General features: G+C 41.0%; 1 protein-coding gene across 9 annotated transcripts in view; it reads right to left on the bottom strand.

Annotated features, from left to right (window-relative positions):
• The window catches only part of r3hcc1l (R3H domain and coiled-coil containing 1-like), a 324,625-nt gene that overhangs the window by 177,807 nt on the left and 133,310 nt on the right, over positions 1–13,508 (bottom strand). For all 9 annotated transcript variants that reach the window (XR_011882667.1, XR_011882670.1, XR_011882669.1 and 6 more), the window contains exon 2: positions 2,628–4,026. Coding sequence is in view for 5 of the 9 variants with exons in the window: in XM_072239023.1 (XP_072095124.1) it covers positions 2,628–4,007 (1,380 nt within the window). In the remaining 4 variants the exon portion in view is untranslated. The remainder of the gene's footprint in view (positions 1–2,627; positions 4,027–13,508) is intronic.

Genomic DNA, 13,508 nt, shown 5'->3' with positions numbered 1-13,508 from the left:
ATGGAGTGAATGCATACTACATGAGGGTTCTTTTCTGAATTTCTCAAATCCTCTCCACCATCAGAACTGTACTGTGGGTGACAGCCTTGCTACAGGATTTAATACTCATTCTGCCTTGCCATGGCTCCAACATATCTGCAATACTTACTGCTGCTGAATGCTCTGCAACAATCAGCAAGATTACTTCAACACCACCACCTTGCATCTGTCAGCTGGTAGTCTGGATGCTCCAGTCCCTCTTTATAAATATCTCCATGAGCTCCACATTATTCCAATTCAAATTCATTGGTCACCAGACATGGTCATTACAATCTACTGTTAAAAATACAAGACCTGCCACATTTAACCAAAGTCTTTTAGGAAAAGTTATTTGTTGATAATAAAAGTAGAATTTCTACCTTTAGTCTCTTCCCAAACAGATACTAAAAACATGATCTAGAAACATCAGCAAAGTCCTTACAAAATATAAAAATAGACTCGTATGCTTGTTACAGCACAGACAAAAGCCTTTCAACTTCAGTTCCATACAGTCCACTCAGTTTCACTCTGAGGAAGGGTCGCTGACCCAAAATGATAAATCTTTCTACAGATATTGCTTGACTGGTTGAGACCTTCCAGCACTGCTTTCTTTTTTTCAGTTAGTTCCATTCCCTTTATGTAAAAGAATACATAAATGTATTCCCTTATTGTTATTTATGAAATGACATTTAGATACTTGTGTTGTCATGTTAGGTTAGCCATGTAAAAAGAGCAATGTTGCAATAATCAGAGAGGAATTCAATATGCAGATAGATTGGGAAAATCAGGTTGGTGCTGGATCCCAAGAAAGGGAATTTGCAGAATGAATGCAAGTTGGATTTTTAGGGCAGCTTGTGGTTGAGCTTACTAGGGGAATGGCAATTCTGCTTTGGGTGCTATGTTATGACCCAGATTTTAAAATGGGGAGAAAATTCAAAAATCTGAGGTGCAAAGGGACTTGGCAGTCCTCGAGCAGGATTTCCTAAAGGTTATCTTGCAGATTGAGTCAGTGATAAGGAAGGCAAATGCAATGTTAGCATTAATTTTGAGAGGACTAGAATATAAAAGCAAGGATGTAATGCTGAGGCTTTATAAGGCAATAGTCAAACCATACTTGGAATATTGTGAGCAGTTTTGGTACCCTTTTGTAAGAAAATATGTGCTGGTACTGGAGAAGGTCCAGCAGAGATTCATGAGAATGATCCCAGGAATGCATGGGTGAGCATACGAGGCATGTTTGATGGCTCTGGCCTGTACTCACTGGAGTTTAGAAAAATAAGGTGGGGATCTCATTGAAACCTATAGAATATTGAAAGGCCTAGGAAGAGTGGATGTGGAGAGGATGCTTCCCATAGCGAGGCAGTCTGGACCAGAGGGCAAAGCCTCAGAATAGAGGAACATCTGTTTAGAACAGAGATTAGGAAAAGTTTCCTTAGTCAGAGGATGGTGAATCTGTGGAATTCATTGTCACAGAAGGTTGTGCAGGGTATATTTAGGGTGGAGGTTGATAAGTTCTTGATTAATCAGAGCATCAAAATTACGGGGAAAAGGCAGGAGAATGGGTTTGAGAAGGATAATAAATCAGCTATGATAGAATAGTGGATTAGACTCAACGGGGCTGAATGGCCTAATTCTGTTCCTATGTCTTATGGTCTTTATTTCACCCAACCCAGTAATTTATTTTCCCTATTCAATTTCTTTCTGGTAACCTTGCCTCAGGTACCACTTTAGAATAGAGACGAGGAGGAACTTATTTAGCCAGAGGGTGGTGAACCTGTGGAATTCGTTGCCACAGACAACCGTGGGGATCAGGTCATTGGGTATATTTAAAGTGGAGGTTGATAGGTTCTTGAATAGTAAAGCTGTTAAAGATTAGGGGGAGAAGGCAAGAGACTGCTGTTCGGAGGGATAATAAATCAACAACGATAGAATAATGGCGCAGACTGGCCTAATTCTGCTCCTATGCCTTATGGTCTTCTGCATGTGGTATACATTCTCCCCAATTCCTTGTCTATCTAAATGTCTCTTCAATGTTGCTTTCACATCTGTTTCCACCATTTCTCCACGCAGCATGTTCTGGCACCTAACCCTCGCTGTAAAAACACCTTGTAAAGCTCATTAGAATTTTCTGCCTTTTATCTTAATGGCCTAATTTGTCTTGTGAACCATTAGACACAGGAGCAGAGAATTCCAATTGTTCACTGCTCTGAACAAAAAGATCCACATGGTGTATTTTGCCTATATGAATTTAAACCCATATCAAATGGTTCTGGACAGTCTGCTCGTGTTGCTTTTATTTATCCTAAATCCAACATGATCTTGTGCATCTCATTCTAATCCACTGTTTGCCTCAGTGAGATCAAGCCAACTTCTATGGTCCAATATTGCAGCTGAAATTGAGACCAATCTGATAAACCTTCTTATGCCCTCCTAGGACCATATTGCTTTTTCTTAATTCCTTTGCAAGGTCTGGAAAGCAATCACCTGGTTTTAGGCAAACCAGCACTGAAAAATAGTTTGACATAACCTTCTTACTAAGTTAATTATGAAGCCCAAAATTATATTCTTACTGATCAAATTTCAGAACAAAAAGAGGATCCTTGATTTACCTCTTCCAGAAGATGGGGGTTCAAGCAATCTCCATCATCGTTGAAAAGAGCATCCCAAGAGTCACCATCCGGTTCTTCGACAAGTGGCCTTTCAGTACATTTAGATTCTCCGCTATTGGTAGTAGTTAACTGGGCCAAATCTAGTGAGATCTCTCCTACACTTTGCAAGGCAGCACCGGTTTCAGCATTCACCTCTGCACTGACTGGTTCACTGTTCATTGAGTCCACTGTGATACTGCTGCTATATTTCAAGGACCCTGCTTCTTCAGCTCCTTGTACAGCCGACAAGCTAATAATTTTGGAAAGTGGGGTGTCCGAGCAAACCGCGTTTTCCAATGAAGCAGGCAGGGATACAAAACTCTCTTTTAGAGCTTGTGAAGAAGAGTCATTATCTACCCTGGTTTCATGCTCTGTCGAATTGCTCACGTCAGCGAGGATCTTATAACTATTTACTTCAGATGCTCCAGTGCATGGATATTGTCTACAGCTTCTTTCCATCTGCCATGGCTCATTTACACCATTTGAGCATCCTGATCCTGCACATTGCTCAGCATCTGAACGTTCACAGCTGGTTAATTTAGAAGAGGCCAGTTCATTCAGTTGAAGAGTGTCAAAATCAGACCTCATGTTCAAAGGAGAGGCAGAATTGAAAGGCAAAGATTTGTTTACATCAGTCTCCAGTTCTTCCACTGCTGAATCTACTGTGTTTGGTTGATTATTATTTCCCTGTTCATTGTTATATGCATTTGATTGAAGCTGCTGAGGATGGGTTTGAATTTCTCCATAACCGGATTTCATTACTTCTCTATTGCTCTCAGCTATCGAACTAGGAACGTTAAGTAAATAGTTTGCTGCTGCATCAATATTACATCTTTCTGACATTGCCTTTTTGTGCAGTGACTCCTTCTCTCTACTGTGTACTTTACTATTGTTTGATCCTACCCTACTTTTCTGCTGGGTTGCTTTCTTTTCCTTTGGGTGCTTTGATTCTAGTCCGTGTCCTTCATCTGACACCTTCTCTTGTACAGTGTTTCCTATGTGCCTGTTTTCGTCTAAATTCAATCTTCTTTCTGAATCTCTATGGCCACACTCTGTCTTACTGTCCTTCTGTTCGGGCAAGTTTGCTTCTGCAAACATTTGCTCATGGTGTGCGCCCAAATCTTCAGACAAAGACTTCAGACTTGCACTTGTTTCATTCTTTCCTATTGCATCTGTTATTTCTGAGACAGTTTTCTGGTTTACAAGAGTACCTTGCCCTTTTTGTTTGGGACCAGAATCTGTCTGCGGTTCTGCTCTCAAACGTCGACGGGCTCGAGGAACATACAGGGCTTTGTCTGGCCTCTTTGACCGTGGTTTGCTCTTGTCATGTCCAGGCTCCATGAAGTTCCTTTTATCTTATCTGAAACACAATCAAGTAAGAGTCAAAAACTCAATACATTTTCTCCTGTCCATGAACAACAAGAAGTATTGAAAGTAAGAAAGTTGTGGGGGCAAATTAATTATCTGTTCTGTCACATTGAATATTAAAGTAATTATCCCACTTGCAGTAGTTATACATGGCAACCTTTTTCAATTCAGAAGCAGTTCTTTTCAGTAAAGCAGTTTTTTTTTCTGTTCTTTTCATGCTGCTTCTCACAAGGACCATAATGTACATTGGAACAACCTCAGACTGAAAGACTAGGTGTGCTGAGAATTAAGAAGAATATGACTAAGGAGAGAAAATAAATTGCCATTACTGACTCTTATTGTAGGATGGTCAGACAACTAGTTACAAAAAAAAATTACATCTGGCGGCCCCAAAAGCAGAAATTACAATAAATTCTCAAACAACAATCATTTGAACTGCAAGAAGAAAGAATCAGTAGAACATCTGTAACTCCTGTTCCACACAACTACACAAGGAAGCATTATATGGTGAAGCCAAAGCAGGTGTAGGTCTCTCACTTGGAGTTGATGTGGTGAGAGGAACTGAGGAGAATTAAAAGTAGCACACAACATTTAAAGTGTGTTAAAAACAAAAACAGTGGGAGATCACACAGCATCTCAAGCCGGCAATAAGATCATAGATGATCTTCCTGCCAAATTCCAGCATCCCACTCTTGCCCACGTGTTCAAATTCTTTAGTACTTCAAGAAATCTGCTGGAAGTACTCAGTGGGTTGAGCAGCATCTTAGAGGAGGAACTGTCAATGTATTGGATAGTAAAAGGACTAAGAGTAAAGAGGGGTAACTGGTGGTTGTGAGACAGGGAACAGAGGTCAATGGTGGATGGGGCAAATGAGTAAAGGATGCTGGACAGATTGATCAGAGAGTGGGGGAGAGAAGGTAGAGATGGGAGATGGAGATAGGTTGGTGATGGGGAAAGCAGATAAGAAAAAAAGTTAAGAAAGAAGCAGCTAGAAAAGATGGAGAGGCAGGTGAAGGTGGAGAAAAAGGAGGGATTCAGATTCACTTTTATTTATCACATGTACATTGAAACATACAGTGAAATGCATAATTTGCATCAACAACTAACACACCAAGGATGTGCTGGGGGCACCACACTCCCTGGCACCAACATTGCATACCCATAATGCTTGGCAGAACAACACAGAACACAACAAATTAGAACACAGTAATCAATAAAGCAACAGCAAAATAAGCCCTGCACTTCCTCCTCACCCACCCACACACATGCATCCTCTAAACCCAGGACAAACTGTCTTCAGCCTCCAGTGGGCTTGAAGATTTGCAGATATTGGGCTACCATCACTTGGTTAACTATGACTTAAATTTGCTCTACCCCACCCCCCAAGTAGTAATAGATATCAAAATATTAAATAACCTTCTGGATAACAACTTGAAGTGGACCACATAGGAAATGGGACTGTACTGGATGCAATTACAAACTAGCTTTTGAAATAAAGTCCTGGACTCTACAATGGGAGCCTGTATTTAACCCATTTATGATGTCTACCAGGAATTGCTGTTTCAAGGGACATAAATGCAATGTAATCGGTATCACTGAAAAAGTCTATCACAAAATCAGAATATTCATCCATGATACTGCTAGAATGTGGTACTTGTCACCTAATGGCCAGCATGAACGAATTTCGGGGTAAAGTAGAGAAGGGCACGAGGAAGAAGGGAAACAGGCATAGAAGGAGCTAGTCATTGTAGGGATGAAGTTTGCTTACAGGGTGGGAAGGGTTTTGGAGCAAGGCTGTCAGCAATTTCCTCTTATTTCAGAGACTAGCAAAGATGGGCCTTATTTGGCATGGACGAGTTGGGCTGAAGGTCCATCTCCAGGGTGTATTACTTGATGGCTGTAACTGCCAAGTGGAATGAATCGTTTGTATTTATATTGCAAATTTCATGTATTGTACAAGTGTGCATTATTGTTGAAAGAAAAGATTTCACAACTCTTTCACTTGCTCAGGGCTTTCCAATGTTACACTCTTCCGTATTTTTGCCTTCTCAAGTCTCACACTCCAGCCCATATCCCCTGCTCTTCTGCCACACATTCCTCAATTCATTACAGTTTGCAACTCTTTTGTTTCAGCCTCCCACTTTAAAAAAAATCCTACAAAAATCCTATGCTTTTGATGCTTCTTCCTATACCTTCTATTGCTCGTCCAATCCTGATTATGGAAGTTTCACAGGGTCTTTTGCTACATTAACGCCTCTATAAATGTAAGATAGTGTTGCTGAAGGTATCAGAGTCCTATTTCAATTTGAGATTATTAACCATCAATCACTTGGGATAAAAGTAGGCGAGAGACAGCACTTTTCATTCCCCATTTTATCTGTAAATGCTCACTGGCTACAACTGTTTCACTGGGACTTAAAATATCTATTGTACCTCAAATGCATCGTATGTATTGACATCTCATTCTGTTCTAAAATACAAGGACTCTGCCTTAAGAGAAAAGCAAAGGCTCAGAATATTTAGTGAGGCCAGGTTATTACCACTATTCCTGGTCATCCTAGATTCGTTCTGAAAGACACCTGAACGGACATCAGTATGAGAAAGGGGAAATCTACACCACATTACTGAAGTTTTGTGGGTCGGTTACTTCAAGTGCGTGATGCCCTTTTCAATCTACTAGAAAATTCAAACAAATTATTGATTTAAGCCCATCTCTTGAGCCCTCAGCATCAACAAAACTCATGTAGCTTTGCACTTTGCAGAAGAAAAAAATAAATAAGCTTTTAAATTTTTTATATCAACTGATATACTGGTTTCACGTGTCAGAAATTTCTTCCAGTGCTTCTTCCTCAATTCTGCACTAGACCCTAAAATGCTGAGGCTTTATAAGGCACTGGTGAGGCCTCACCTGAGTATTGTGAACAGTTTTGGGCCCATCAACTTAGAAAAGATGTGCTGGCATTGGAGAGGGTCCAGAAGAGGCTCACAAGGATGATTCCAGGTTATCATACGAGGAACGTTTCATGGCTCTGGGTCTGTACTCGCTGGAATTCAGAAAGATGATGGGGGATCTCATTGAAACCTTTCGAATGTTGAAAGGCCTAGACAGAGGTGTGGAAAGGATGTTTACCATGGTGGGAGAGTCTAGGACAAGAGGGCACGGTCTCAGGATAGAGGGGCGCCCTTTCAAAACAGAGATGCAGAGAAATATTTTTAGTCAAAGGGTGGTGAATTTGTGGAATTTGTTGCCACATGCAGCTGTGGAGGCCAGGTCCTTGGGTGTATTTAAGGCAGAGATTGATAGGTTCTTGATTGGACATGACATCAAAGGTTATGGGGAAAAGGCTGGGAACTGGGATTGAGGAGGAGATAAAAAAAAAAGAGGATCAGCCATGATTGAATGCTGGAGCAGACTTGATGAAACAGATGGCCCAATTCTGCTCCTATGTCTTATGGCTTTTTTTAGAGTCAAAGAGCACTACAGCATAGAAATAGGCCCTTTGGCCAATCAAGTCTGTGCCAAATTGTTATTCTGCCTAGCCCCATCGATCCACATCTGGACCATAGACCTCCAAGCATCTCCCATCCATATGTTTATCAAAATTGCTCTTAAATGTTGCAATCTAACCCACATCCATCCTAACCCTAGTTCCACACCTACATCATCCTCTTAGTGAAGAAGTTCCTCACAGGTTCCCCTTAAGTATTTCACCTTTCATCCTGAGCCTAAGAACTCTAGTTCTAGTCTCTCCCAACCTCATTAGAAAAAGCCTGCTCACACTTCACTCTTCCACAGTAGTGTAGTGGTTAGCACAACTTACAGTACAGGCAAAACAAGTTCAATTCATGCCACTGCCAGTAAGGAGTTTGCACATTCTCCCCGTGACCATGTGGGTTTCCTCCAGGTGCTCTGGTTTCCTCCCACTGTCCAAAGATATACTGGTTGGTAGGTTAATTGTCCCATGATTAGACTAGGATTAAATTGGGGGATAGCTGGGTGGTGTGGCTTGAAGTGCCGGAAGGGTCTATTCCATGCTGTATCTCCCTTGTAATTTTGTATGCCTCTATCAAATCTCTCTTTCTTCTATGTTCCAGAGAACAAAGCCCCAATCAATTCAGACTTTCTGTATAACTCAGGTCCTTGGGTCCTGGCAAAATCCTTGTAAATTTTTTCCTTCAATCTTTTCGATATTAATATCTTACTTTGATTTTTTTCTTTCATGCACAATCTTTCTTATTTTGCTCTTTTGATGCAAGGATTGTGTCCATTTTCCCACTGAAATTCTACATATATTTTCATACAGTCCTCGTCCTTCAAATCCAATATAGAAATGAAGATTTAAAGCACCACTGCTCATTACTGTTGCATACTGGGAAGTCAGTGCAATGGTAGGCTAAAACAGTCAAACAATATGCTCACTTAATTAACGCCCTCTTCTCATTGCTGCCATCAGGAAGAAGATACAGGAGGCTCAGGACTTACACCACCAGGTTCAAGAACAGTTATTACCCCTCAATCATCAGGCTCTTGAACCAAAGGGAACAACTTCACTCAACTTCAATTACCCCATCACTGAACTGTTCCCGAAACCGATGGACTCACTTTACAGGCTTCTTCATCTCATGTTCTTGATACACTTATTTTTTTCCCCTTTATGCACTTCAACTACTTGTTCTCCTTTGCACATTGGTTGTTTGTCCAACCTGGTTGTGTGTAGTCTTTCCTTGAATCTATTGTGTTTCTTGGACTTACTGTGTATGCCTGCAAGAAAACGAATCTCAGGGTTGTATGTGGTGACAAAGATGTACTTTGATAATAAATTTACATAGAACTTTGAATTTTAGCACTCCTCTGCACTGTGAACTGCATTATTTCCAAGCTAGCTCAAATAGTAGAGGTGAACATCACTTTCAAGGACTCTTCAAGTTCTCGATATTTATTGCATATTTATTTATTTATTATTATTATTTCTTTTTTGTTTTTGTATTTGCAGAGTTTGTTATCCTGCATACATTGGTTGGTTGTCTGCCCTGCTGGGAGTGGTCTTTCACTGATTTTTTTATGGTTCTTGGATGTACTGAGCATGTCCGGAAGAAAATCAATCTCGGGGCTGTTTTTTGGTGCCATATACTGTATGTATCTTGATAATAAATTTACTTTGAACTTTGAGTATAATCTTGACCAAACCATTAAACAGCCCAGCCCTCTCAAGCAGACTTCCTGTAAAGTAAAACATAATGACATTATGCTTGACCTGCCAGAAGCAGTTAGTTTCTAGTTGAAGATGTCATGTATTCAGAAAGTAATCCGATCAATGCATGAGCTGACAGGAAGTCGACATTATTTTGACCCACAGTTTATTCTGTTACCAGAGTTCAAATCTGTGCTTTGTATTTACAGGAGTTTTGCATATATATGGAATGAGTCTCCATTGCTCAATATACAAAAAAACCTTTTAAGATGGTAATGTGGAGCCAAGTATTGGTTTATAGTGTTATCTTGAAAGTACTCTGCCCAACCTGTGCATAGGTCTAGCTTGGTGAAGAGCGTAATGGAGCGATGCGAATTCAATTCCTTAACTGGTTTTCACACACTTGCTTCTTAATTAATTTACCATTTATCTAAGTCATGGTCCTGATGGATCACTTAATTTAGGCTTTGCATGACTCTGCTGACTGTAACAGCCCGTTAATGTTGGATCTGAAAAGATTTGCTCCTGCAGCCTTTGCTTCCCGTATTCTATACCTAATGTAAAAGATTTCTGAAATGTCAACCTGGCTCAGGGCTTAAACATTTCTCTTTTGAATTATGGGTTCAGATCACATCCTGGGGGGGAAAAAACAGGCAAATTAAAACTTGCTGTATGGCACTGACACCTGTTTGTCCTCTGTTGTGCGACAGTTCATGGTGTTCCGCAAGGAGACAGTCGTGGCATCAGCCAGTGGTATCTTTCTTCAGTAAACTTCATTGAAAGGGAAGTGGCATAGCTAGCCCTAATATCCTGTATTTGGCCCATATCCCTCCAGGCCCCTCTTCTCCATCAAACTGTCCAAATGCTTTATAAATTACATTAATGTACTTGCCTCAACTTCTTCCTCTGGCACCTTATTCCATATACTCATCATGAAATTACCCTTGAGATCCCTTTTAAATCTTTCTCCTCTCACCCTAAATTTATTCCTCCTGGTTTTGCATCTCATTTATGCCTCTCATAATTTTAAATACTTCTATAAGGTCACATTTTAGTCTCCTCGATTCAAAGGTAAAAGACCTGGCCAACTCCTCCTGCTAACTCAGGCCCTCCAGATCTGGCAATAGTTTGTCTAAAAAGCAAGCAGCTGTTCAGAGTGTACCTGAAATTTGAACTAAGGATTCTGAATGGACCAAGCTCATGATTTTTATTTTTTACTTAGAGATACAACATGGAACAGGAGCTTCTGGCCCACCAAGCTATGCAAGCCAGCAACTATCAACTTAATCCTAGCCTAATCAAGGGCCAATTTACAATAACCAATTCAAAAGTTCAAAGTACATTTATTATCTACTACATATACATTATACAACCTTGAAATTCATCTATTTACAGGCAGCTACTAAACAAAGAAACCCCAAAACAACCCATTGAAAAAAAGGCCATCAAATACCCAATGCACAGAGAAAAAATACTTTGTGCAAACAATAAATGTAAACAAATAGAATTCAGAACTGAAGTTTTACAAAACACATGAAGCCAGCTGAAGTAGACCATGACCTCCGTTCATCACAGAGCCAGGTGCAGTAAAATTGACCTATTAAATGGTACGCCTTTGGACTGTAGAAGGAAGCCTCTCTGCACACAAGAAGGAATGTACAAACAAGCTTACAGAGGACACCGGAACTAAACTCCGAACTCTGATGCCATGAGCTGTAATAGTGTCGCACTAACCGTTACGCTACCGTGGCGCCCCTAGACCCTAGGCAAAAAGCGCTAAAGAGACTCAGCAGGCCAAGCAGCATCTACAGAGGAAATGGACAGCTGACATTTTGTTTAAGGACCCTTCATCTGGAGCCCTTGTGTGTCCTTGTGGTCTGTCATGATGAGCTGTAGAAAATTAAGCAACTGATGGGGAAGAAAACCTCATCCTGAATGAGACTGGGACCAAGCATAAGAGACATATAAGGATTTGCAATCTGCACTCAGAAACATTCAGCAAACTCCTAAGCCCACCTTTCAGTCAAACTGTGTAAGTTCAAGTGTTATCAAGAAACACCTGAAAACGCCAGAATCAGCAAAGGACTTGATGGCATCCTGGTTGCATTGAAGACTTGTGCTCCAAAACTAACTGTGCCACTAGGTATAACATGCCAGCACAGTTACAATATTGGTACCTATCCTGTGGAAAGTTGCCTAGACATGCTTTAGGACAAATCCAACATGACCAGTTGCCATTCCATGTACCTCCTGTCAGTCCTAAGTTTCCTGGTATAATAAAATGGACTTTTGACCCCACAATCTACCTCAATATAATCTTGTACGTTATAGTCTACCTGCATTTTCTCTATAGCTGTTACACTTTATTCTGCAATCTGCTATCGTTTTACCTTCTTCTACCTCAATGAATTGATCTATATGAAAAGAATATAGGACAAGCATTTCACTGTGACAACAATAAACCAATTCCAATAGGGAGAGCATAAATCAACAAAACAAAGGTAATTTAAAACAGAGGTACATAGAGATATCTTCTCGCTGAGGATAGAGAATCTCAGAATTGGAATCAGGCTTAATATCTCCGGCATATGTTGTGAAATTTGCTGTTTTATAGCAACAGTACATGGCAATACATGATAATAAAAGCTCAAAATATTAAATTAAGTAGTGCAAAAAGAGAAAAAAAAGTGAGAAAAGATGGCACCAGAGGTTTTTGCAGTCCTAAGGGACTTTTTCCAGTTCATCCACAAAACAGCTTATTCTTCTTTTCTCATGTCTTTCTTTTCTTTTCGTGGTGGCTGGGGTCCCACCGGAGTCCGTGATCTGTAGCTGCAGCTCGAACTACAGTTCTCTGTGAGCGGTGAGTTCTCGGAGTTGTCGTGCGGCCTGGAAGATATGCCTTTGGGGTGCAGCTCCATAGACGACCCAGTTCCCTGTCAATGTCACTGACTGAAGCACTGTGGGAGCTGGCAGTGTGTGCTGCTGTTGGAAGAAGGCCCCTGTACTTGAACGATCTCCTCTCTCTCTCTTTTTGATAGTGAGCGAGAGCCTGTCGATGCAGAAGATTGTAACACTGAAACAGTGGGCTGCTGGTCTCCCGTTCTTGTTGTTGCAGCAGTCATCTCTCTCTCTCTCTCTTACGAGTGAGAAAGAGCCTATCTGAGATACTGAAGTGCTGGGCTAGGGACTGTAGATTTTGATGGACTCTAGATCAAGGTCTCTTTGGGGAATTTTGCTATTGCTTGCAGTTGGGGGGAGGGGAAGTCTGTGCTTTTGCTGGTGCGTGGGGGGAGAGGCAGGGTTAATGCTTCTGCTGCTGCTTGTGCGTGGGGGGGAGAGGGGGCTTTGGAGGTGCTCTGACGTTTCTGTCTTTCATTCTTTGAGTTTTTTTGTTTTGAGGATGTTTGCAAAGAGTAAGTGTTTCAGGTTGTATACTATATACGTTCCCTGGTATTAAATTGAACCATTTGGAAGTGTTTATGCAGTCATTGTCCATTCAGAAATCTGATAGCAGTGGAGAAGAAACTGTTCCTGAAATGGTTAGTGTGTGCCTTCAGGTTCCTGTAACTCCTCCTTGATGTTAGCAACGAGAAAAGGGCATGTCCTGGGTGATGGGGTCCTTAATGACAGATGCTATCTTCTTGAGGCATCACCTTTTGAAAGTGTCCTCCAATAGTGCAGAGGCTAGTGCCCAGATGGAGCTGGCTGAGTTTACAATTTTCTGCAGCTTTTCCCAGTCCTGTGCAGTGACCCCTCTGTAGGTGATGCAACCAATTAGAATTTCTAAGACACACCTGTGGAAATTAGTGGAGGCTTTGATTTCATACCAAGTTTCCTAAACTCCTAATGAAATATAGTCACAGTCATGCCTTCTTTGTACAAAGTAATTGCATCAATATGTTAGACCCAGGATAGATCTTCAGAGGTGTTGACACCCAGGAACTTGCAACTGTTCACTCTTTCCACTGCTGATCCCTTAATGAGGATTTGTGTGTGTTCCCTCGACTTTCCCTTCTGAAGTTCACAATCAATTCCTTGGTCTTACGGATATCAAGTGCAAAGTCGTTGATGTGAGTTTACTCAACCAGCTGATCTATCTTGCTCCTGTATACCTCCTCAACATCATCTGAAATTGTGCTTCTGGGATTCTCTTCCTCCTAGAGTGGTGGAGGTCAGATCTTTAGACATATTTCATGTAGCTGTAATATTAAAGGACTGAGGGTAATATGGAACTGGCACAGAAGAGTTGTGGCCAGCACGTTGCATAAGGAACTTTGGTTCT

This window comes from Mobula birostris, chromosome 21 (genome assembly GCF_030028105.1).
Source record: "Mobula birostris isolate sMobBir1 chromosome 21, sMobBir1.hap1, whole genome shotgun sequence".
Taxonomy (NCBI): Eukaryota; Metazoa; Chordata; class Chondrichthyes; order Myliobatiformes; family Myliobatidae; genus Mobula; species Mobula birostris.
Note: the sequence above shows the minus strand (reverse complement) of the source record. Positions and strands in the feature narration are given on the sequence as shown.